The sequence below is a fragment of the Molothrus aeneus genome, chromosome 4 (assembly GCF_037042795.1).
Source record: "Molothrus aeneus isolate 106 chromosome 4, BPBGC_Maene_1.0, whole genome shotgun sequence".
In the NCBI taxonomy this organism is placed as follows: Eukaryota; Metazoa; Chordata; class Aves; order Passeriformes; family Icteridae; genus Molothrus; species Molothrus aeneus.
Window position 1 is genome coordinate 6,222,375 of NC_089649.1, and position 23,966 is coordinate 6,246,340.

Here is a 23,966-nt window from a genome sequence, read left to right on the forward strand (position 1 = left end):
ATTTATTTCCACAGAGATCAGTAAGAACTGAGCATAGTTGAAGCATCATGCTGCATTCCCAAGCCAACTAGAGCTAGCCAATTGCCACAGGAGAACTTAGAAAGTACAAGGAGAATTTTTGCTATGTGAAAAAAAAAACCAGCACTAAATTTCACCTCTGTAGCAAGGACATTTGGGATGAGTTTAATGCCCTTTATAACAAAGTCAAGTCCTTTCTAGGATGGTGGTTTTGAAGGTCAATAGTAAAACTAACTGTTACTTCACAAATACCACATCAGGTCACAATGTTCCCATTCTGTCTCTCCTTCATGAATATATTTGCTACTACAATAGCTGGGATGCTTCAAGCAGACTCCAGACCCTTGAAACATTAATAATATTTGTTTGTGACTTGCAACCACCCTTCTCTCTTTCATTAGCGCAGCTGAGTGTCACAACTGGGTGGAACTGAGTTATGGCAGCGTGCTGCTTTGGGCTGGGTACAGTTACTTTTCAGTTACAGTTCAGTTTCAGTTACAGTTCCTTTTCCTCACAGTGCCTGGAATGGAGCTGTGTTTTGGATATGTGCTGAACACAGGAGATAATACAGAGATGGTGCTGTTCCTGCTGAGCAGGGCTCACCCAGGGCCAAGGCCTTTCCTGCTTTCCACAGTGCCACACTGGGAGCAGAGTGAGAGGGGAGACAGCCAAGAGAGCTGACCCTGCTGACCAGAGGGATATTCCAGACCTCATGGTCAGTAAGTAAAAGTGGGGAACAAGGAGCATTGGGGGGAACAAGGAGGAAAAGGGACACTTGGAATGATGGAGTTTGTCTTCCCAAGGCACCATTACTGTGAGGGGGCCCTGCTCTCCTGGGGATGGCTGAACACCTGGCTGCCCATGGGAAGTGTGAACAAATTCCTTGATTTGATTTGCTGGCACTTGTGGCTTTTGCTTTCCCTATTAATCTTTGTTTCAAGGCATGAGTTTTCCAGCTTTTACCCTTCCCATTCTCTCCCTGGCCCCACTGGTGGGGGAGTGAACTGCCTGGGGTTCAACCATGAGAGGAGGAAAGCAATCCTGTGAAGGACACAGAGCTGCCCTCCTGAGGAGATGATCTGTGCCTCTATTTAGCAAGCACACAACTTCCATGTAATAACACACCTCACATGGTGACATCCAAAATTCAACATTGCATAATATGCATAGACAGATAAAATATGCAAGAAGAACTCCAGTTTAAAAAGCAAAATACAAACCTTTCCTCTGGAACTTACTCAATACCAGTGTGTTCTGACTCTCTGAAGTTTTCAAGGAATAGATCAATAGCCCAAGTGATTTTTAACTTGAGCGTCATTTTTGTTGGCAAAACAAATTATCAGTGTTATTGGCCAGTTAATTAAATGGATATAACTATTACTTTTTATTTCCCTTTTATATGTACTGCTGTAAAGTTACGCTTTTCTTCTGTCATTACAATTCTGAAGGACAGTCAGAGTCTCTGACTTACCAGAAACTGTATTACATCATCCTTATAAAGGCTTCTTCTTGGTTTAAATTTCAGATTTGTATAAAATCAGTCAGGAACTCTGATTAGAACACAAATAAAATTTATATAAATGTCACATTTTCAGGTCACTGCTCTCATCTCTATCAGAATTACATCCTTACCCTAACACCAGTGATGCAGGGACCAACATAGCACAGAAGTATTTTCAAGGGTACATTTTAGGACTATTTTTCAATGTACACTAAAAACCAAAAGACAGAAGAAAGTAAATGAGAAAATTTGCTTCAGTTAGAAGAAGCTCTGCTGCAAAAGCCATTGCAAAAGCTAATGCAAAAGCCATTGCTAAACCTGCCTCTGAATTCTCATTCTAGTTACAGGCTAACAAAAAACTTGCCCCTTGATGAGGAAGTCTTGGGAAGCAATCCAATTCCAAATGATTTCCTACCAAGTGCACACTAGCACATGGCATACTCCATAAAGAAAGCCTCATCTAATACAGGATTTATGCACCTCTAAATTAGGCATTGTGAAACCAAGCTTACAGGCACTGATCTCCAGAGGGGGGTAACACTTGTGTAACACTTCCTGGGTGAAGCACCTGCAAGTGCTTGCAGGTTCTGGGCCCTCCACACCATGAATGGCAGAGTCTGGCACCTCAGAGGAGCTCAGCAAAACCCCAAACATTAACCTGCCACTAGTCAGCCAGAAAAAAAAAATAAAATAAAACAGCTTTGACACAGCAACAAAGATGGTCCTGCCCCAAGCAGACTCAAAACTATGAGCTCAAAGTCTCAGTCCTCTCCCAAACAAGACCACCAAAAAGGATTCATTGGAAATGGTTTTACTTTAATACCTGGAAAATGTGTGTATAGGCTCACACAGCATGGTATGCAGCAACATGTATTAAGTACCTCCCATATGCAGGGCTTCTACTCCCATCATGTTTTAGAACAAACACAACAACCCAAAGACACTGACAAAATCATTCCCTGCTGGATCGTGGACAATCCAGACACCAGAACATGCAAAATAATCCATAGTGACAACAGGGCAGAAGTGTCAACAGCAGCTCTTTTCTTCAATTTCCTTAGAACTATCATCTTACTAGCATTATGGACAATTTTACTGTCTAACTCTGCTCTTGTGGAGGGGTGTCATGACAGAGATGTCCTCATTTGTGTCAAGCCAGCCACCATGCAGATAAGCATGACCTGGTTGATATAATGTAACCCTTTTGAAGGAAGAACCTTTCAACAGAATCCCTCCTTAAAAGCTCTTAAATTAGCCGAGCTCCCATGCTCTAAGCAGTAACAGCCTCCTGTGAATCAGTAACCAAATAGAAGACACAAATCAAAGGGTAAAACCCAAATGATGGCTTTTTACAGTGCATAGGTGTTAGCAGCAAGCACCTCTGCTCCTCAGAGCCAGCTTATAAACACATTCCTAATAGAAAGGAGCCCTCAGCAGGATGTTTAGGTGGAATAATTTCATCTTGCAGACTAAGCATTCCTCACTCTCCTCAAATCCAAGTTCTGCACAAGCACAGAGCTGCTAATGAATGTGTGTGTCTGTGCAAATCTGTGCTTCAAACTGCAGCCACAGCCTGCCTGCCCTGCTCACTAGCTGTGAAATCAGGGACAACAGGACCTGGGTCCCACAGAGTCCAATCACATTTTGAGTTATCCACCTCAATTTTTAGCTGCTGCCGACCTTACAGCTCCATCTAGGAGCCCATCCTATCATCTCTGTAAAAATCACAGCTTTCCAAACAGCTTAGCTGCACTGAGCCTCATCAAATTTCACTATTCTGACAAGTTCTGAAAAGGTAAAATTGCTTTTAGCTCATGAACCAGCATTTCTGAGAAGCAATTCCCTTCTCTTAACTAATTCATTAACTGAGGAGAAAATGGAAGTGATATATTAGATTCCCACCAATAAATATTTCTAAAAGCTAATCAATTTAAATAAATAAGAAAGAACATGGCAGAGAACAATGACACAAAATTACTAGGAAGCAAAGAAGGCAAATAACTAAAGCTAGAGGTAAGTATTTTGAATTGTTTATTTTGGATTTTACAACATGAAATACTCTTTTAACTAACTTTTGATATCAAGTAGTATTAATGCTAAATCAAGATCACATGATTTATTCAGGCTGTGGAAATATTCATCCATCTCCAAAACAAATTCATGCAGGGCTTGGTCTAGGATGATAACTGTGAGAGTTAGTTTATTTTTATGGACTGTTGCTAAAGCACTGGTGGACTAAAAATAAGTTCTGTCAAACAATGATACTGTACTCTCAATCTATAACAAACAAATACTTTCCATAGATCATCCAAATCAGGAGAGTGAAAATGAACTGTTACTTCTGAGAAATAATAAATATGGACTTGGAAAGATAGGACTGTGAAATTTGTACTGCTTCTAAGACCCTGGCAGAGGAGGGAAGGCATGAATGTTTCAACAGCCTTTATTTCCAGTGATAAATAGTGCACATGCAATGTTCTCTAGTTCATGATTTTCTAGATTGGCTGCAGGCTTTTTGTAGCAACCTCTAACAGACTCTGTGCCCTCCATGGATTTTCCTCCACTAACTTTCAGCTTGAGGGTTTTTCTGAATAAATCCCTTTCACTTGCCCTTCTGAGGCTCAGTGCCTGCATGCCAAGTGCTGCTGCCTCACCTGTTCTTGGGGTATCAAACACAACCCTACAACCTTCTTTACCCAGTGGTCTCCACTAATGCCTTAAATTCACTCTCGTGTAATTTCACATTTCTGAAGTAAAGCTTCATTTGTGACCTTTTCCTCAGTGTGTCCTGTTACTGTCTCAATTTTAATTATGGCTTCTCCACAACGCTTTCATTGTGCAGCTTTACCAGGTTACATTTTTCATTTTTTTCTTTCTCACTGCAGGGGAGATTTGTTTGTTTGGGGGATTACATTTATTCAAAGACATGCATGACATCCTTTCACTTAACGTCCTTATCTACCAACATTATGATTTCATTTTCTGCTCTTATTTTCTCCTACAGAGATAACTTGTAATCCTATTCCTTGTATCCTATTCCTTACTAGAAATGGAGATAACTGGTGTACACCTATTAAAAAGACATCCCTGTTCATTTTTTGGACAATTTTCTGTTCCTGACAATTTCTTATCAGATCTTAGCTAAAATAAATTTTAAAAAAATAATGCACTTTCATGTTAATATTCCCACTTCACTTTTGGAGGCAGGACACCAGTCCCTCTGTGTAGACATTCCACTTGGCCAAAAAGAACCCACAGTGAATAATGAACTTAAATCTGCCTTTCAGACTTTTTGAAATCCCAAATTACCTTTTCCCCTTTGGAAAACCTTCCAAATCAAAGTGTGAGAATACTGTTGAGTCCCCAGATCGCAACTTTTTAGTTGAAAGCTCCCAGGATCTTTTATCTCTATCTCCTTGTATGCTTAGTGAAAGGAAGCAAATCCCCAGAACTCAATTTCCAGCTGAGTTACTGTCTCCATGAAGGCAACTGACAGCTTATTTTCTAAAAACAAAATCCATTACATTTACAAGTCATCCACCCGAACGGTGACAGTGTTCAATTAAGAAAGAGAGTTAAGATCTGTACAACTGGGCTCTCCCTTTCATATACATTCATAATTCTGCTACTGCCAGAAGACTTAGCTATTTCTCTTCGTTCTTAACTAAATTTTGCTGCAGTTATTGTGTAAAACATGCTTTTTTATCAAGAAATAAAGAAAATAAGACATATTTTCACCTTGTAACCCAACAGCACATGATGAGCATCACCTGTAGACACTGTTAAGAGGCACTATCTCTAAAATAGGGTGGATATTCTGAAACAAAGAACTTGCTGTGCCTTGCAGTCACCAGTTTCAGGCAGAACACACCATACTAGGAAGTTCAGAAACACAAATAAGCCCCTGAATCTATTTTACCTCTATAAAAAGCCCAGTTCTTTCAAATTAAGTGGTTTTTCAAAATTAAAGTAGTTATAAATCCCATATGGAAGACCATTTTTATTAGGATATCTTAAGAGTAAGATCTTATTTTGGCAGCAGCAGTGAAGACAAAGGGCACACGCAAGCCGTGGAAAAACTGCCTCAGCTAAGACTGCCCAGCTCTTCCCACTCCAACACTATCTCCTTAGCTCTTACAATTTTACCAAGCTAGAATTGTTCTGACTAGAATTTTCCACACTGGGCTTTTGCCAATTTTGAGAGCCATTTTTCAGGCTCCTCCAAAGGAGAGGCTAGGGAAAAACACACTGCTCCTTCCAGATTAATGAGCCCCAGTGACCTTTGCAACAGCTCAAGAGCACTCACACTTCACAACGGGTGGGTCACTGAGCACATCTTCTTGGCAACCCCAGGAAAACCCCCCTGAACTTGGCCAAGGACAAATGTTTGGACATACTGCAAATTGATGTATGCAGAAGAGATTTAGATTTTAGCAACTCATTGATCACCCTGTCTAAACACAATGCAGGAGACAAGGAAGCCATGTGCGGGAAATGTAAAGGACTAGAGGCAGACTCTGAGTGCAAGATGCACAAATGAAGAGCCAATGTGAAAATGGACTTTGTAAGTGCCACTTGGGCACAGAAACTGGGATCAAGGGTGGTAAAGAGCAAAGTGTGCCTGATAAAGTGAAGGCGTGGAGAAGCAGCAGCAGGAGTTTCATCTAGGAGAAAATACAGGGGGGTGGCAACAAGCCAAGGGTGCACGTTTCCCTCAAGAACTGGAATGAAACCCGAAGTTGCTGTCTAGCAGACAAATGGTGAGACTTGGTATCTGCAGAGCCATCAGTAATACATCCTATTTCCCTGTGGACCACAGAGAAGATAACTGCAATCTACCCTGCTGAAATAATACTCTCAACTCAAACTGCAGAGGTCTGCTGGATTGGAAGTTATCCATCCTGATAAAGAGCAACATCTGCTTTTTTCCAACATATATTGAAAAAAAACTACCAAGAATTTATAGTTAAAGAAAAATCAGACTGCAAAACCAAGCACTGAATGTCTTAGCAATTTTAATAAGGCTTTCCTCTGCAGGGAGTTTATGAGGAGTTTTTGAAGACACAATCACATACTACAACTTTGATGAAATCCCTGCTTTTTCCCCCATGACACAGCACTCTGGAGTAAATCAATGTAAGACACGAAAAGGAAATGCGTTTTGCAGACCTTGCAGAATTTGGAAGCTGAAGAATTTAGAAGCAATGGAGGACACAGCAGATGAAGACCAAGCAAGATAATCCCACAGATGATGTAGCTAAATGCTGCAGTAGAAAAATGCATTTATCCCTGCCACTGATAGAATCCTCTGGGGTGCCAGGAAACCTGGGTAATTGTTTTAAGACCAGAGAATACTGCAGAAGAGATCTGCAGAAGAACTAGGGATATGTTTTGAATATGGAGGGTCATTAGAGATGGTTATGTGAGAAAAGGTTAGTGCCTTCAAATGAGTGCTAAAAATGGCTGGTTACGTTTGTCCTCTTTCTATGACTCAGCTCATCCAAGTAGAAAACCCAATTATCTTCTTGTGAAATTATTTTGTGAAGATGTCAACGGAAAAATGTTGTTTCTTCAAATCTAGCTCTCCACACCTTAAAATTAACTTAATGCAGTTTGTGGTCATCCTCTTATAATACCTTTTCCTAAAACTACGTAGTTCCAGCAGAGTAATGGAACTGACAAAGGTGGCATGAACAAGAGGCAGTTGGGGAAACACCAGGAATCCAGGGGAGTCATCACTACTGTACCTTTTCCAAATGACAACTTCTGTCCTTTGAAGTTACACCATGACCCAAGCACACCTCAGTCTTCTGCCACCTCTTTACGAATTGGTCGTAGCAATTCCCAGTGTGGCTAAAACACCGTCCCCACCAACCCCGCGGCCCGAGGAGCGAGCCCAGCGCTCTGTACCTCGTTCGGGGGCACAGCCGCGAAGGGCTGGATGACGGCCGCCAGGGGGATGCGGGCCTGCCTGGCCATGTCTGCCGTCAGCGGGAAGCAGTAGGTGCTGCAGCGCAGGTACCGGGGGCTGGCGTGGCCTGCAAACACCACAGAGCATGAGAGGCTGCTAGGAGGAACCTGCCCAGCCCAGCACCCAGCAGGAAAATCACAACACAAAGCAACAAGTGCATGTGCCACATTCAACACATTCCTTCTTTTCCTCCCATGCAGGCTTTACCCATCTTTCCTCCTTATATCCCAGCCCACTGCCCCTCCCTCTGGTTCAATCTTTTCTTCCTGAGTTTAAAGCAGAGATTTAGAGATTTAAACACGACAAGAATAAGGCAACAACTACTTGCAAGAAGAATCTCAGTAGAGATTACTTGGAAACATCCCATATGTAGGATCTTAGAAGAAAATGTGGATGCTATCCCAGTGGACATGTCAACACTGTACATAAAGGGACGAGGCAGACTGATCTCTACTGTTAAGACTGCTCTCATGAGCTACCTCTGATTCAGAAAACACTGTGTCTGTCTTAACATCACCATGCTCACCTACATTGCAAAATACAGGGTGCAAAGCCACCACCACAGTTCCAAGAGGACACTCAGCACAGGCCCCTCAAAGAGAAACTGCTGTGAGATGCAGGCAAGAGCATAGACAGGAGTTCAGGAATCAGCTTCCTGATGCTCCCTTTGTAACCAACAAACTGCAGCTCTGCTCAGTTTGTTGAAAGGAATTTCTTGGATCATCAGAATGGGTTTATCCCATTCTCAGATAATGCCAAAAAATCTTAGTGTGTTTGTACATTTTATTCAAGTTATCTCAGCATTGATAAATTACTGTTGGGCTGAGTAAGACCACCAGTTTAACCTGTATTAAAATATTGAGCCTGCTGTCAAGAGTGGCATGTGGAAGACTGCAACCCCAGGCTCCAGGCAGAAGCAAAGGCAGATAAATTTTTCCTTTGGCCAGTGTACATCAACTAGACAGCTTGCACACTGCCTCTATCACTTGAATAGAAATGAATATCCTAAAAGGTAACAGTACTGCTTCTTCCAATGTCCACCTTTCAAATTTTCAGAATAATCCCGAAAGGATTTTTAACTTGAAATGTAACACCTTCAAAAATTTTAAGTTAAAAAGGAAAGTTGTCTCAATTATTCATATTCTTTGAAAGGCCCGGAAGGGTAGAGGAGGTGTTAAGTCAAGGTGTAAGAACTCAGCTCCCACTTCCCTCCTCCCCCCCTTTTTTCCTGTTCAAATGAAGTTTGCAATTTCATGTACAATTTAGAGCAAATACCATCATTTTCAGATGAGAAATTTGGAAATTTAACCTTTTTTTATTAAATGATATTAGATTTCCCCTGGAAGACTCCCAACACAGCAACAAGGACAGTTACCTTGGTCCTGGATCACGCAGTTGGTGGTGACGAGGGGAGGAACCTGTCCTCTCGTGTTTGTGGCATAGACCTGCCCTCCCCTGGCAGCCTTATCATTCTCAATCACTTGGATCTGATGAGGAAGAAGCAAGAACAGCATGAGGAAGGTAAGTCATGCATTCGGCTACACTCATGAACAGGCTAAGATCTACACAAAGAAAGACTCTGGCTGAAGCCTCATTTATAACCATTTACAATATAATGTCAGGAAATATTTATGCAGCTGGACTTTGCTGCCCAAATTCCTTTCCCATAGGCTGCTCCCTGTTACTTCTGCATGATCCCTCACTCAGGTTTAATGCTGACGCTTTTCAGGATATAATCAAAGTTATGTAAAGCTGTGTTTTGTTCCACACCAGAAATCCAATCACTGATACCATCATTCCTCCTCTCTCCTCAGCAACCTGGTTTAGAGTGCAGCCAAACAGCTGTGGGAGGCAAGAGGAACAAGACAGGGAATTTCTCAAACTGGCTTTGCCACTGCTGCTGGTACCTCATGGAATTGTGCCTTTACACTGCACATGAACTTCTAATAATAGCTAGGCAACTTCAGAAGCAGAGAAGAAAAACTAAATTAGTTGCATGAAGTCTACTGATCAATGTCCAAGAGCTATTTCCTAACACACTGAAAATAGTCTGGGCCTATAATTTTTTTTTTTCATCAATAAAGTTTTCTGTACTGCAATTTAAATATACAAGACATTCCTCAGAGAGCTTGTTAGATCTTCTGCTTGATTACTTTTCCCTGCCTCCCTGGCTTGTATACTTATAGCTAACTCTTGCATTAGAAGGAAAAAGGTTTTGCTCTAAAAAGGTCCACTGGCTCAAGAAAGCAAACCACTCTGAGACTTAGCTCTGCAAAGGATCAATGTGCCACGGTATTCTGCAGCTAACTGACCTAAATATATCATTGTTCTTGGAAATAATTGTTGACAAAGTCCAGATGCAAGTTTTCATAGATGTTGTCAGGGTACAAATCAGCCTCTAACATATATAAGAGAAATATAAATCAACAATGGCTACAGATAAGAAGTAAATTTATCTGGCAACACTACTATAATTATATAACGTAAATATAACAACAGAAATACACATGGTCATACTTATTCCTCATTCTGAATTAGCTTTTTGTCCTTTACAGACGTTGACCCAGATCATGTTTCTTTTAAACATACCTTCTGATCCTCTCTGGAAGGCTTAAACAAACCTTTTAACCTATTTTAACATGGCTGTTGCAGTCACGGCTGTTTATACTGTGTGCATAACTGAAACAAGACATCAGCCCATGTTTTCATGCCAGACCTCCTTCCCTCCCTGCCCTTTGTTTTTTAATTAGACAAGATCATTTTATCCCTCTACTGTAAAAAGCATTGCACTGAAACACTAGGAATGATTGACTTAAGGGCATTTGTTATTTATACAGACACTTGATTCAGGGGATTTTTTTACACAGTGCTTTTCGGTTAAAAATTGCCTTTAACAAGGCAATTGCAGATGTTACATTAACCCCTAAGGGATTATCAACAAGTGTTTTTCCAAAGTTACGGGGGGTTTGCATCAAATTCATCACTGGGTAAAGAAAAAAAAAATCTTTTCTAGAAGGACAAAAGAATACCCAAATTTAAAGAAGCAAGACAGTTTCATACCAAACAGTGTGAGGCTTCTGCAAAAATGTTTCTCCTGTACAGCAAACTTGCCTCAGCGAGAAGTTTAAAATTCCTTCACCCAGACTAGCCTGCTGTGCAGTGGTGAAAACATTTTTTAAAGTAGCAAGTTCTAGGTTGAAGCTGCTTTAAGAATTCTGAGTCTCTGAGGACCTTCTGACCTGCCCAGGTGATTGCTAGAACCACTCCAAGCGTGGGCACCAGAACATTTTCTCCATGAGTTTAGCACACTATTGCTTTCTATTTGCATCAGCTGTTTCCAATAAAGAAGTTAAGTGCTGCCTGTGCCTGACCAGCCCTTTCTCTGCATACAAATTAGACTATTTCACAAAGATGGATGCAAGCATAACCTTCTTTTCTCTAGCACCATCCTAAGAAGAGACACTGTCCCACCAGTGCGTGCTCAACAGCTGAGCCTCTTCAGCCTGCAGGAAGCTTAAGCACCAGGAACATTGCAGGCTACTGAAATCTTTACAAGGCTGCAGCAACTGAAATGATGGCTCAGGCAAATAACTCCAGTTGCCTGAGAAACTCCTGAAATCAAAAGGCAAAGTGGCTTCTGAGCACATGACTTCTCAGCCTTGCCAGGACTGCACTTCCAGAGTTCATGTACCTGTATTGTGTACAAATCCTACTTCTGGTATCTGGTACTAAGTTCAAGCCTTCAAACTTTTCAGAGTGAAAAGGAAAGGTGATAAGCTGCAGTGAACACAAGCAGTTCTTCAGTACTGGTCACTGTCTCATTAAGAATCCTGTTGAGAATTCCTAGTGAAGTATTTCCTATAAACTATTTGGGACATACTCATGTATGAGTGTCCCATGTTAGATAAAGTTATAAAGCCTCTTCAGTACTCCAACTAATTTCATACACTAATTGATCCAAAACTGACAGCACAGAGTACAAAATTGCATTAATTAGAAACTGGAAGAACTAGAAGGTATGTTGAGAACCAAGCCATCTAAGTCACATCTAAGTGCCAAAGTATGTTTGGCAAAAAAACCCCCACCAGCTAAAACGAACACAATGTTAGCATTTGTCATTGCTTTATTTTAAATGCAGCAGCAAGTTACATTTAGAAAAAACTAGAGCCACATTACTTACTGGGCTTGGAATAGAGTCAGGATCAAGCTTCTTCTGTGGTGGGCCTGAGAGCTGTGCTGGACCACCAGGAAAAGCACCAGGATAGGACAGTTGAGATGCTGCCATCTGAGGACCATAGTTTGCTGCAGAGTTACAAACGATAATTCATTTCAAGTATTTAAGTTCCATTATCAATGCTTAGCATCAACTTCTGCCATGCAATTAATTCTTACTCAGCTAAGTGCAACTCCTCTTTCCCCTCTGTTTTCAGCAACTAAAAGAATTGGATTTCTGTGGCTCAGTTTGGCTTTAGTTTGTGTTTTTAAAAAGCAAGACCAACACCAGATGTGACAACTTTGGCTCCAAAGTTTTCAGGTTTATGTCAAGTAGGACAGTTAGTAGAGATTACCACAGCTACTCACGCCAGGCCATTACCTCAGTGACAATCTCTCCACTAACATCAGTCAGTGCAAACTGATATCATTAGTTGGCTTCTTGTATTCAGTTACAATCCATTACTGCTATAGCAAAGCATTTTTGAAAGCTGCTTATGACACTACTCTACAAGACAGAAAGCAGCCTATACCTCTACAGAGTGTAAGAAAAACACCTTCCTGTAGTGTGGTGTGCCTTCACCAATTACTAACTACTAATTCTGATTCTGATCCTAATTAATCTCCTTTTTCTTGTTACAGTCTCAACAGTGCTCAACTTGTGAGCAAAAGCAGAGCCTGTCTCAGGTGTACTGACTGACAATGCACATCCTTCCCTTCTACAGAAAGGGAACTCATATTTCATTTTCCCCAGTCAGCTGAAGATTCAGTCATGAATGGACACAGTTCCACCAGTGATTGCTCCTGCACCTTTGTTTTCAAACACATAACAAACATCCTTCCCTACCTTGCTGAGGATGATATCCAGGCCCTGGAGGCTGTCCCGGAAGGTGCTGCAAGTTAGGATTTGGAGGGACAGGCCCAGGGACTCCACCCTGCCTGGCCACAGGAGGCAATGCTGGCTGAGCACCAAGGCCATTGACACTGTTTGCTGGTGGAGGAGGCAGCTGTGGTGCAGGAGGCAAACCCATCTGCTGCTGGCTTGGGGGCAGCAGCCGCGGGCCCTGGAAAGCCGCCGGGTGCCCGGGAGACATGCCAGAGCCTGGAGCAGCGCCAGGACCTGAGCGAGAGATGACATCAGGTGAGTCAGGAATGGAAACCTCCCAAACCTGTGTCCAAGGTGCTCTAGTTCTGCTCAGTACATTTCTACGGCGTACAACCAACACTGGATCCCACACTGACAGCGCTGCCTTATGCGACTCTGTGTGCCAGACCACATGACAAATCACGTTTTAGGCCTCAGCTGAGTCGGTCATTTTATTTCTTTTGGCTCTACTTGCAATAAAACCCTGCAGCTGGGGCAGATAGGGAAAGAGTGAGAGAAGCCAGAGTTGGACAGTTCTTCACCAGAACACACATAGGTCACTCAGCTTTCAAAATACTACTTCATTTCAGAATGTGAAACAACGTTCTTTTTGCTCAAGAATCCATTTCTCTTATGTGGCATGTTTTTGTTAGTCTGCTATTTGTATTTCACCATTACAGGTTTGATGGAAAATAAACCCACTTGATACTAAAAGATGAAACATGTGGGAATTATTTTGTAGACACTGGCAAGGAATTGTTGGTTGTTTATAAGATGCAGATTTCAATTAGAATTAAGAAGACTCTAGAAAGAGAGGTTTTTGAGACTTACAATCTGTAAACACTTATTACTTTACAAAACCTGCATTTTTTAATCAGATTTTCCCCTAAAGACAACACAACTTTAAAGAGAGCTAGAAGAATAACCAATATTAGGTTTGAAGCAAAAGAACAACGCGTTCATATACAAACATTGAAATACGTCTTCTGTCACATATGTTAACTGAAAAAAATCTTTACAATTAAAATTTAAGCCTCCCAGTACATAACATGAGAACACTGTATTTTATATAATTGTTTTTAAATTGTTTATATAATATATTTTGCATAATTAAAATACATATCAGCATTTGTTGTTGGAAGTCATTTACATGGAAGCATCACATGATCACATCTTTATGGCCTAGGTTTGAGATGGTATAACACCAAAATAAACGCAGATAAATTTAGATTAAAACCCAAAAATGTTTAGTCAAGAAAAGAAAATAGTTTTGTAACTAGAGAACCCGTAAAAAGTTGAGAAAAATTAAACCCTGTCTGCATATTATTGCTCATGCCTTGGCTGTTACTGACACATTCACTGAGTATTTTGAGAAACAACTTTTGGGGTATCAGAATTTTATGGAAGGTTTGTCAAACATCAATTGAGAATTAAGCCAATACTACTCATTTAAGGAACTGGATGAGATAAAATGCTAAGAACTTAAGCCAATGATGGTGGTCAAAGGTCTCATTTTCTGTTTATACAGAAGTTCAGTAAGTTTTAATTATCATAGTCTTAATGCTGTAACTGAGAAGAAGTCAATCAGATAAACCAATTACCATAGCTATTTATCTGCATGCTGTTGAGCTGGTCAGCAAGTTGTGCTGGAGAGGAAGCAGGTGCAGTACTTGGAAAGGCTGCTTGGGATTGATGACTGTAGGGAGGATAGGAAGCTCCTGTGTTAGTTGGAGGTGAAGGGCCTTGAAACCTAAAGGAAAAAAATCAGTGCAGTTATGCAAAAAAATTACAACTCTCAAAGATCTCATACCTCCTCAAGATGGTGCTGAAACAATTAATTAGGACAAAACCCTAATGGAGTATGCCCACATTCTGCTCAGAAAATGTACACTTGTATTAAAATACACAAAGGACACAGAGATTGCACACTTGTTTAATAAAAACAGGCAGTCTATGTTTGGTCGCACACTTGTTAGAAACAAAGCAGATTGAGTATGGTATGGCAAAGTGAGAGCAGTAGTAACTGTAAGCCTGAAGATTAAGAAACACAAGCTTCTGAACATATCACAGCACTCCATGGCTTGTCCAAGCTTATAAAGAAAGACTCCCTACCAAGGATGGATGAAGAAGATTAGGAGAAAAATCTGTGAAGAGAAGAAAAGGAAGTGAGGAATGCTTGAGGAGTTCTCTGTAGTAGGGGAAAAAAGAAGATGCAGGTAGAGAAAAACTTCATGACTATCAGATATGGAATATGTGAATGCAAGAAAAATAATCAAAGAAAAGAAAGCAGTAACACACACATGGCTTAAAAAGGCATTTTCTACCAGACTATTTCACTCTGGTGAAATAAGATCCCAGGCTATGTCCCAGAGACAATCAACATGGATTTTTCCCTTGTAAAACTGAGGATGAGCCCAGCTATTTCAAGAGAAGTAGAGCTCGCTTTACTTGAAATTTTTGTCTAGATACTTCCTGGCCTAGAACAGCAGCTCTGAGCAATTCTGAAAAAAAACAAGACCAGGTGAAGAACAGGAGATGTGCAGCTGTCAGGGCAATGATGGGAAGCTACAGAAGAGAACCAGTATTTTGCTAGCTAGGTCATGTCAACCTGACTCTATTCACCCTGTTTTGTCATCTTCAGGACAACCACCACTCCTCCCTATGCAGGAGTACATCATCCTGAACAACTAATCACCAGTCTTTTTGGGTCCTCCTTCCCACAGAGAAAATGAAATAGCTACACAAAAAGCACAGAAGGAGATGAAGATTTCAACCAACTACAAGAACAATGTTGTTAAACGGTGTCTAAGTTCACTAAAACCAGAGGAGCTATGGGTACACAAACTAATTTTGCCACTCCTGGGAAATGTGGAAAATGACTAATATTTGACAGAATTAAATAAAAGAGCTGCATATTGACTCAAATACTGACTCATATTTACCTGCAACACAAATAATAAAATAAAGCTTGTGTAATAAAGCTTGGCTATCCCCTCATGCAACCTTTTTGCAAAGATTTCTTTCTACAGCTTTCACCCGTCCCTGTTTTCTCCCCTTCCCATTCCTGCCTCCTTCACAGAGAGGTAACAGAGGTCAAACAGCTCAGGTGTTGATCCTTTCCAGTCACCTGTGTGGCTGCTGTCCTGGTGTACCAGAGCCATTCTGGAAACTGGTCTGGCTCAATTGCTGTGCACCAGGTGGTGGAGGCCCAACAGGAGCTGGAGATCCAAAAGGCACAGTTGATTTGGACACACCTGCAAAAGATTAAGCACTTTTATGTAAAACCCTGTAAAAAGAATAAGATGGGCAAGAAATGCAAGTGTGCAGCTCTGCTCTGGCATTAAGAATAACAGGTTTAGGTCACCCTGCTTAAGCAGAGGGGTTGGACCAAAGGTCCCTTCCAATCTCAGTGATTCTGTTGGAAAGCACAGATTTCTGCTCAGTTATAAAAGCAGATACAAAAAACTAAGAGAGAGTAAAAAGCAAACAAACATCAGTTCATAACTTTCCAGCAAAGAACCCAAGAGGAATAGTAAGAAAAAAACAATGAACAAACAGACACAGCAATCAGCAGTTTGGGGCAGTGCTAATTCTCTGTCACCCAGTTATATTTCAAGGTAGAAACAAGAGGTCCCTTTGATTTCAGAGGCCAAGGTAAGAATGAAAACTTGAAACAACTTGTTAAAGTAAAAACAAAAAGAGCTTCCATATGTAGAACCTGCTCTCCTGTGCTGAAAAGTGTTCCTAATTCAGACCTAGTATAGTGACTGTGAAGAAACTGTGATTTATGTAAACAGCAGTGTTGAATGAACAACCTTTCAAGAAATTGTATTTCTTGAACTAATTTCCCTTTACATTACTCTAACACAAAAAAAATCATCTGGTATGAAAACCAGTATTTACCCCAAGTATTCCAATAAGTCAATTACCAGAAGCATTTCTATCAGAATTCTGACTATATTCAGCATTTGATTAGAGGAACACAACTCCTGCTGTCTTTTTAGAGAAACTGGGTAAAACTTGTTTTCTGTTTCCAGTTGCAGTATCAGTGCAAAATTTACACACAGTAGAAAGAGATGCAAAACACTGGTAGATAAAGGTAGAGTCTGAAAACAAATTTTAAGCCAAAATAATACCTGGTTGAGGTGCTGAGTATGAAGAGTTAGGGTCCCCATAATGTCCATAATGAATTGAAGAACTGGGTGGTCCAAAGCCTCCTATTCCTGGCTGGGATTGGGAATATGGAGGAGCTGCAACATATCCCTGTTGACTCATAATGGCAATTTTCTCATTCCAAGTATTGTGTCCTATACAGCAACCTGCAAAAAGAAAAATGACATTCACTCATATTCATCACTCTCTCTGCATTTTAAAAGGCTATGAATAGTATTCTCCCCCCAAAAAAGATAAAAGACACATTTGAAGGCAAAAAATTACCTGAAGTCAGGGGCAAATATTGGTTTTGCTCGATAGCTTAGTTTGCTCAGCATTATCACATGCTGCATTTAAATGGGATTCACCTATCCCAAGCTCACAGAGAGAACTGTAAGCAATGGATGTGCAGATGGAAAAAACTCTCAAAGGAAATTCCCATACTGTTCTTTTTACTGGGAGAGCCTTGACTTCAACTACACATGGAAAATACCCTGTGACTCCTGCTCCTCAAATACCAGCCATGCCAAAGAACACAGAACTCACTGAGAAATCAGCAAAGGCAGAGTGACCACAGCAGAAGACTCCCCCTAGCAACGACTTCTCCTGTGCTAGCACGCCTTATTTTACAGGAGGTGTGGAATACAACACCAGTTTTCCACCAAACCTTTTACAAACCTTCTGCATCAACCCCACCCCAAGCAAGTGATGGAAGACTCCTTGCTTTTGATGCTGGTGAAACAGAGAATAAAGTACAGGATACAGAGAGTTCCTAATTCTGGTTGTCTTCTGCATTACTGGCCCAGGCCTGAGCAGCCTTTTCACTCCAGAACTCCCCAGTGTGCCAAAACTGAGCACAAGGCATCCCATGAGGGACAGCTGAGCCAGTATGGCCTCAAGAGCACTGTATGCTGCCCTTGCTTTTATCAGACATCTTCTCCCTAAGTTTCACATCTTCATCTTGTTGTTGTTAAATAAATGAAACAAGCAACCCCCAAAGTCTGATAGATAGCAATTCAGAAAGAGTTTTTTAATGATGAGAGCATTCACAAGATATGTAATTTCTTTCTTGGAGTCAGATTTTGTTTAACAGGACAGAGTAACATTTTAGAAAACTTTCAGGAAAGAGTGTCCTGGTAATTGCCATCATTTTTAGAAGCAAAAAATCTGAAGAATCCTGCATTGCCAAACCATATAGATTGTATTTCACCAGATTAGTTTTCAGATACAGAGCCCTTGCCACCAAGGGATCTGAAAAGTTATTAAAGTTGCACACTCTGCAGCCTTGATAACAAGATTCCTCTTTTTCACGTCAGAGCTTCCATTTTGATAGCAGACTGAATTTAACAATAACAGAATTTCGCTTTCTTGAGGCCCAAATTAAACTGTTATGAGAAATGCTGAGGATCCAGCCTGAACAAGCATTTACTACTCTTGTAGAGTCCCAAGCACATAAGCCAGTCATTCTAAAGAACTACACAATATAAATTAGCATTTCAGGTGTTAGGTGTTCCTTTGAAATAGCTTTCCCAACCACCTGTACTTCACATTCTTAAACTCAAGCCATGGAGTCATTTTTAAACATGGAAACTGGATGAAAATAAAACACTACTTGAGTTTCAGAAGCACACACAAAAGCACCTTGAAATTACAACCCCAAGAACACACAGATAAATTTATGCTGCACTGGCACATGTCAGTAGAAAAGTTATCCCTACCAGAAAGCCCATTCCTAGGCTTCCCAAACTAAACAGATATTTCTGAAGAAAAAAACCTCAACAGTTTTATTGATCATCCACATCAGACAAGAAATTCCTCAGAGCTGGTTACAGGGCCTGGCCCTCTCCACATTCCTCACTGCAGCACAAGATTTCTCAGATGCAGTGGTTAACTGCTCCCAGGAGTTAATCCTATGGAGTTTTCTCCTATTTATTGGTTAACAAGGTAAGCACAGGGAGAAGAAAGAAAAATGTTTAATCAGAAGCTTGCTGAGGCCAGCTGCACCTTCTTCCCTCCCCCACCTCCATCAGGGAAGACGCGGCAGTAAGAGCTTTAGTTGTTCCAAAAGACACTAAATTAGCATTAAACTACCTACGCACCAGCACAGACGTACACACACTTTATATCTACGTAAAGGAAGAGATTTTCACTTAGAGCCAGCTGCACCTTAAGCTGCAAGAGTATTCGGAGGAAATTACTTCCTCAACAGCTTACTCACACACACAAGAAAAAAAAAATCTTGCCACGTCAAACTTCCCACAGACAGTATAATAAACACAGAGAGCTTGTGCTGAAGTGAGGCAGAAGCTCTAAGCAGAGATGAAATAATACAAGTTCTTCAACACAGTTCCAGACTCTATTTAGCACCAAGGACACTTATTCTCCTCTCAGGATAGGTATATATACCAACTACCACAAATGAGTGTTTTAAGGTTGCCCGAAGGATTACGAGCATTTCAGAAATTATACCGTGGGGGTGTGGATGCACCACCACACCATGAAAAGAGTTCATAGAGAAGGTCATGAAAACTTTTTTTCTCCTTGTCTCGACACTAGTTTACCTTGTATCCCATAACCTGGGGAACAACACCAACACTGAAGAACAGCTGCAGAATTTAATAAACCTCTATTACCGAATAGGCTGTCAACTTTTTCAGAGGATCGCTGCACCTATGCAACGCTCTGCTGTCGTTGGGAATATGTAAAAGCTAACTATGTGCAAACAGAAGTAGGACAACAGAAACAAAAACAGGCTCGAGTCCTTGGCTCCCTGAAGGAGAAGTATCAACTTTGTATTTGTTGGGAGACACTGCTCTCCCCAGCACGTCGCGCAGGCAGCGGTGCCGTCCCTTCCCTTGCGGGGTCAGTGCGGTGCCCATGCCGGGGTGCGCGCCCCTATCACACCCGCCGAGCGAACACCGCTGCACGCACACACCGCATGCAGCACAGCCACACACCTATTTCTGGGCTCTTTTCCGGTACCACACTGCTATGAAAGCAAAATCTCATTTTTTCCCCGTTCGCTGCCAAGCTTTACTACATCTTTGCATGCACGTAACTTTTCTATCCCCATCGCCTAAGAGCTTTCAGCCACCGTAAGCTCGCAACAGGTCCGGCCCCGCGCTCGGAGCCACCGCCCGCCCCGCGGCAGTCGGTACCTGTGCCCGCCCGGGGCCGGGCTCCGCCGCCGGCCGCAGCCCCCGGGCTCGGCGCTGCTGAGGGCGGCCGCAGCCCCGCGCCCGCCGCGCCGCCCGCGCTGTCCCCTCAGCCGGCGGGGCCGGTTGGGACCGTTACCTGCGGCCGCGCGCCCGCTCCCTCACGCGCCCGAGTGCCACGTCTGAGGCGGCCCGGCGCGGGCCGCGCCTGCGCAGTGCGGGCAGCGAGGCCGCGCCCGCGGCCGGGCCGTGCCCTCCCGGCGGGGGCGAAGGGCAGCCCGGGGCGGTCAGCCTGCCAGGGAGCTTCCTCTGGCCCGGGGGATCCATCCCGCTCCCATCACAGAGCCCGGTTACTAAAGGGACACTTGTTTTGCTTCGTTATGTGCTTGAAAAACAGATTCACGGAATCAGTTAGGTTGGAAAAGACCTCTGAGGTCGTCGAGTCCGACCTATGACCGAACGCCACCACGTCAACTAAACCATGTCCCTCGGTGCCACGTCCAGGCTTTCCTGAAACGCCTCCAGGGACGGTGACTGCACCGCCTCCCCGGGCAGCCCATTCCAATGGCTGGTTATCGATTCTGGGAGAAATTCTTCCTAATGTCCTATCTAACCCCCCCTAAAGCAGCTTAAGACTGTATCCTCTCATCCTGTGGCTAGCTGCCTGGTCGAAGGTGTATATATGTATATTTACAACTACATTTTACACATATATATCTTGCATATCTGTATGTAAAATTATGCCACCTGAATATCTCCAGTGAAATATGATGCAGGTACTTTACCTGTTTGCATACTCTGGTTTTAATTACTGTCCAAGTGCATTTAAAAATGCTGCCTTGGTTACAGGATAGGTAATGTTTTTCTAATTAACAAAGTAGAAACATGGGAGTAACATGAGAGAGATTTGGAAGTAACATGAGGAAGATGTCTTTGTAAAGTTACTTTTCTTCCCTATCACAAATAAACATAATTGTGTTAAAGTAAAAAGAGACTGGAAAAAAAGTAATCACTCAAAAAATCACAGAATCATAGAATATCCTGAATTAGAAGGGACCCACAAGGATCATCAAAATCCATCTCCTGGCCCTGCACAGGACAGCCCCAAGAACCACATGACAACAGCTAAGTAACTCACGTGTATCTGGAATTCAGGCTCCAGAGGCTTTCTTGTCCTTGCTCTACAACCTTATTAAATCTTCTGAAAGTACTAAACAGTTTTACCTAGAGCTATACCTCAGTAATGGCTGTGAGCTCAAAACAAACTGTCCAAAGCATTCATTGCTGTACAAAAATATTCTGAAAAAACCCCCAGGACCTTTGAAGCAGATGTCATAATGAAGATACACGGTGGCATCCTTTACATGAAAGATTAACTAGAAACCTCAACAAGCAACACAAAGCAGGCAAGAACAGGGCTTGATCAGTCTTATTCTTGCTAACCAGAGCTAGATTCACCACTAAATAATATAAGCTGTTTTTCTATGTGTTATCAGAGCCAATACATTGGATATGTCAGGGGCAGTCTAAAAGCTTTCAAATCTCTCCCAACTGTCTAATCAGAATGGAAAATGTCATCCCTGAGGTGACAAGCATCGGTTAAACTGGATGTGGTTTTGTGGTTTTGATACTGCAGGGTATCAGTGACGCTTTCATAAGCAGGGTGCAAACTAATGCCTTTCATCATTGCTGTGCTGTAGTTCCACTCCTCACCCTTATCTCTTTTCCTGGTTATAACAGACACATTAAAGTTATGCAAAAGCTCTTCTGAAATACCACGCCACTGAGGAAAATAACCGGTTTAAGTTTGGACATTCCCTATTTTGCCAGGGAGACAGGCAGCCACTGTCCCAGCAGTCCTGCTGTGTCTCTCTCTGAGCTATTAACAGTGCAGCTGTTATCCACAGAGCAGCTGTGGATAACTCAGCACTGAGGAACCCTGCACTTACTTGGCCACTGAATCCTTACTATCAGATTTCTCCTCCCAGAAATCAGCTCCAGTGAAACCGAAACATGAGATCAGCAAAAGATACCAAGGAGAAGCCATGGCACTGGAAGTTCCTCCCTTAATTCAGGCCCACTCTGGAAATGGATCCAGATGCCTCTTTTTTTCAAGGATGCTCCTGTTGTCCTTTAGCCTGGCACACTGAGACAAAAGACATGCAGCATGTCACAGTCTGCATGTTTCTAGTAGGATTTATCTTCTGTTTTCACCTATAACATTTAAAGTAATTTAAGATTTTCAATTTCAGAAATGTGGAAACATCATTAAAGACTAAAGTGTGTTTTAGGAATATAATTTCACATGAGAATGTGAATGAAATGAGAATGCAGGATTGCTAAACTATTGTAAGTAATTGTATTAAATAATTTTAATTAAACTGTGCCATAAAATCTGAGAATCAGACTGGTTTGGTCTTGATCATTGTCAGCAATGATGAACTTGTAGGTTAAATTACCTTTCTTAACAGAATCAATTAAGTTGGAAAATTTATCCTGTGGTGGTACCTATGCAATGCTACTGATAATGAATGTGATTTCATACATTTCAGACCTAATTTGGAGTAGTATACAGGCTCTAGAAAAGGCTACCTCAAATCTTTCAGAGACCATTATAAAATTTGGTTTTTAGTTATTATTACTTTTCAAATAATTTGAGATTAGACCGTTCCCGGAAATTACTACTGGAGGTCTATAAAAGCCCCAGTTGAGCAAACCATGCAGATCTCCTGTCTCTATCTCATAGCACAGCCCATTTAGACAATGTGTGTGTGATTCCAGGAAACCTAAATCCTATCCTAACCTGTTCAGTTACTGCATTGCTACAAGGTGCCAGGAAGAATCAGAACAAACCTTTCCCTAGGGGAAGATGTGGGCAATATTTGGTATGTTCTTTAAAGTAAACACTATTTCATCCCAAGGAATAGTTCATAAAACTCCAAGGATTACACATTTTAAAAGGTGCTTCTTTTTGTTGAAACTGGTTTTCTTCTTTTATTTCATTTGTATGTCCTTCAGGCAAGCTACAGGTTTGCTTTTGCACATCAGAAGGGTCCCAAGAGCTATTTACATAAAAATATACTTTGTTTTCTTATCTTGCTTACCTATATTCACTAAAATCTTCTTTAATGCTTTGCTTACTGTACATTTAAGGTCTATAAAAACCAGCTTACAGCTCAGTGTAAAGTGCTTTACAAGAAAAATGGAAATTATATTTAAAAATATTATTTGATTAAAATGAAGGCAAGGACTTTGGTATAAAAAAACCAATGAAAGTTTGAAGGTATGTTGTTCCTCTCAAAAAATCATGTGTCAGATTAGAAAATGCTATATGAAGAAAAAGAAAAGATGTAATATTTCAGAAATCAGAACACTACTGTCAGAAGAAACACATCAGTGCTGTGACTCAGCTGCATTTCTAATATAAAAAGCTAAACACAGTAGAAACCTGAAAGAGAGTACAGCAGAAGTGAATACTGATATTTTGATTCAACAGTCTCAAAGGCAATTAGAAAATATTATTGGAGTGCACCCTTTAAACACTGCCCTATAGGGAATGAAAACATCCAAGGGTTTTCAGAATACCAGACTGATGTCTGCAGGCCTTGTTATTCAGCACAAACAATACAGGAATGTTAAAATCCTGGCCATGCATTTATTGCTGTATATTTTATGTACCCCATGTTAATAGATACTTCCTACAGGGACTATCCACTATCACAAATGTCAGCTCAGGCCACAGTAAAGGAAGAATAATTCCTGACTGGTTTGTTGGGTTTTTGTTCACCAAGGTAACTCAGGCTGTGGATCAGAGCACCCAGGACCACGGTGAGTCCTGGCCATTCGAGGAGGTCACTGGGAGGCCATTAGGGACTGCTGAGCACATGGATCATGCCAGGGAATCTCCCTTTTTCCTTCTGCTGAGTGCTGACCTCCCACTCCACAGTGATGGTAAAGCTGTGCTACCCCTCAGGCTGCTTCCAGCATAAAGACATCCTGGCACCTTGTGCTCATTAAAGTTTCCAAACTATTTTTGGATGAGAAGAAGTGTGAATCCAATTCCAATTAATAAACTTGTATTCTGTTTGTCTG

At 41.6% G+C, this 23,966-nt stretch overlaps 1 protein-coding gene across 1 annotated transcript in view; it reads right to left on the reverse strand.

Moving 5' to 3' along the window:
- The window catches only part of SEC24D (SEC24 homolog D, COPII coat complex component), a 49,500-nt gene that overhangs the window by 22,373 nt on the left and 3,161 nt on the right, over window positions 1-23,966 (reverse strand). The window contains exons 2-8 of the mRNA XM_066548915.1: window positions 16,704-16,886; window positions 15,695-15,821; window positions 14,169-14,317; window positions 12,550-12,822; window positions 11,671-11,792; window positions 8,866-8,977; window positions 7,430-7,557 (exon numbers count right to left, since the gene is read on the reverse strand). Coding sequence (XP_066405012.1) covers window positions 7,430-7,557; window positions 8,866-8,977; window positions 11,671-11,792; window positions 12,550-12,822; window positions 14,169-14,317; window positions 15,695-15,821; window positions 16,704-16,886 — 1,094 coding nt within the window. The remainder of the gene's footprint in view (window positions 1-7,429; window positions 7,558-8,865; window positions 8,978-11,670; window positions 11,793-12,549; window positions 12,823-14,168; window positions 14,318-15,694; window positions 15,822-16,703; window positions 16,887-23,966) is intronic.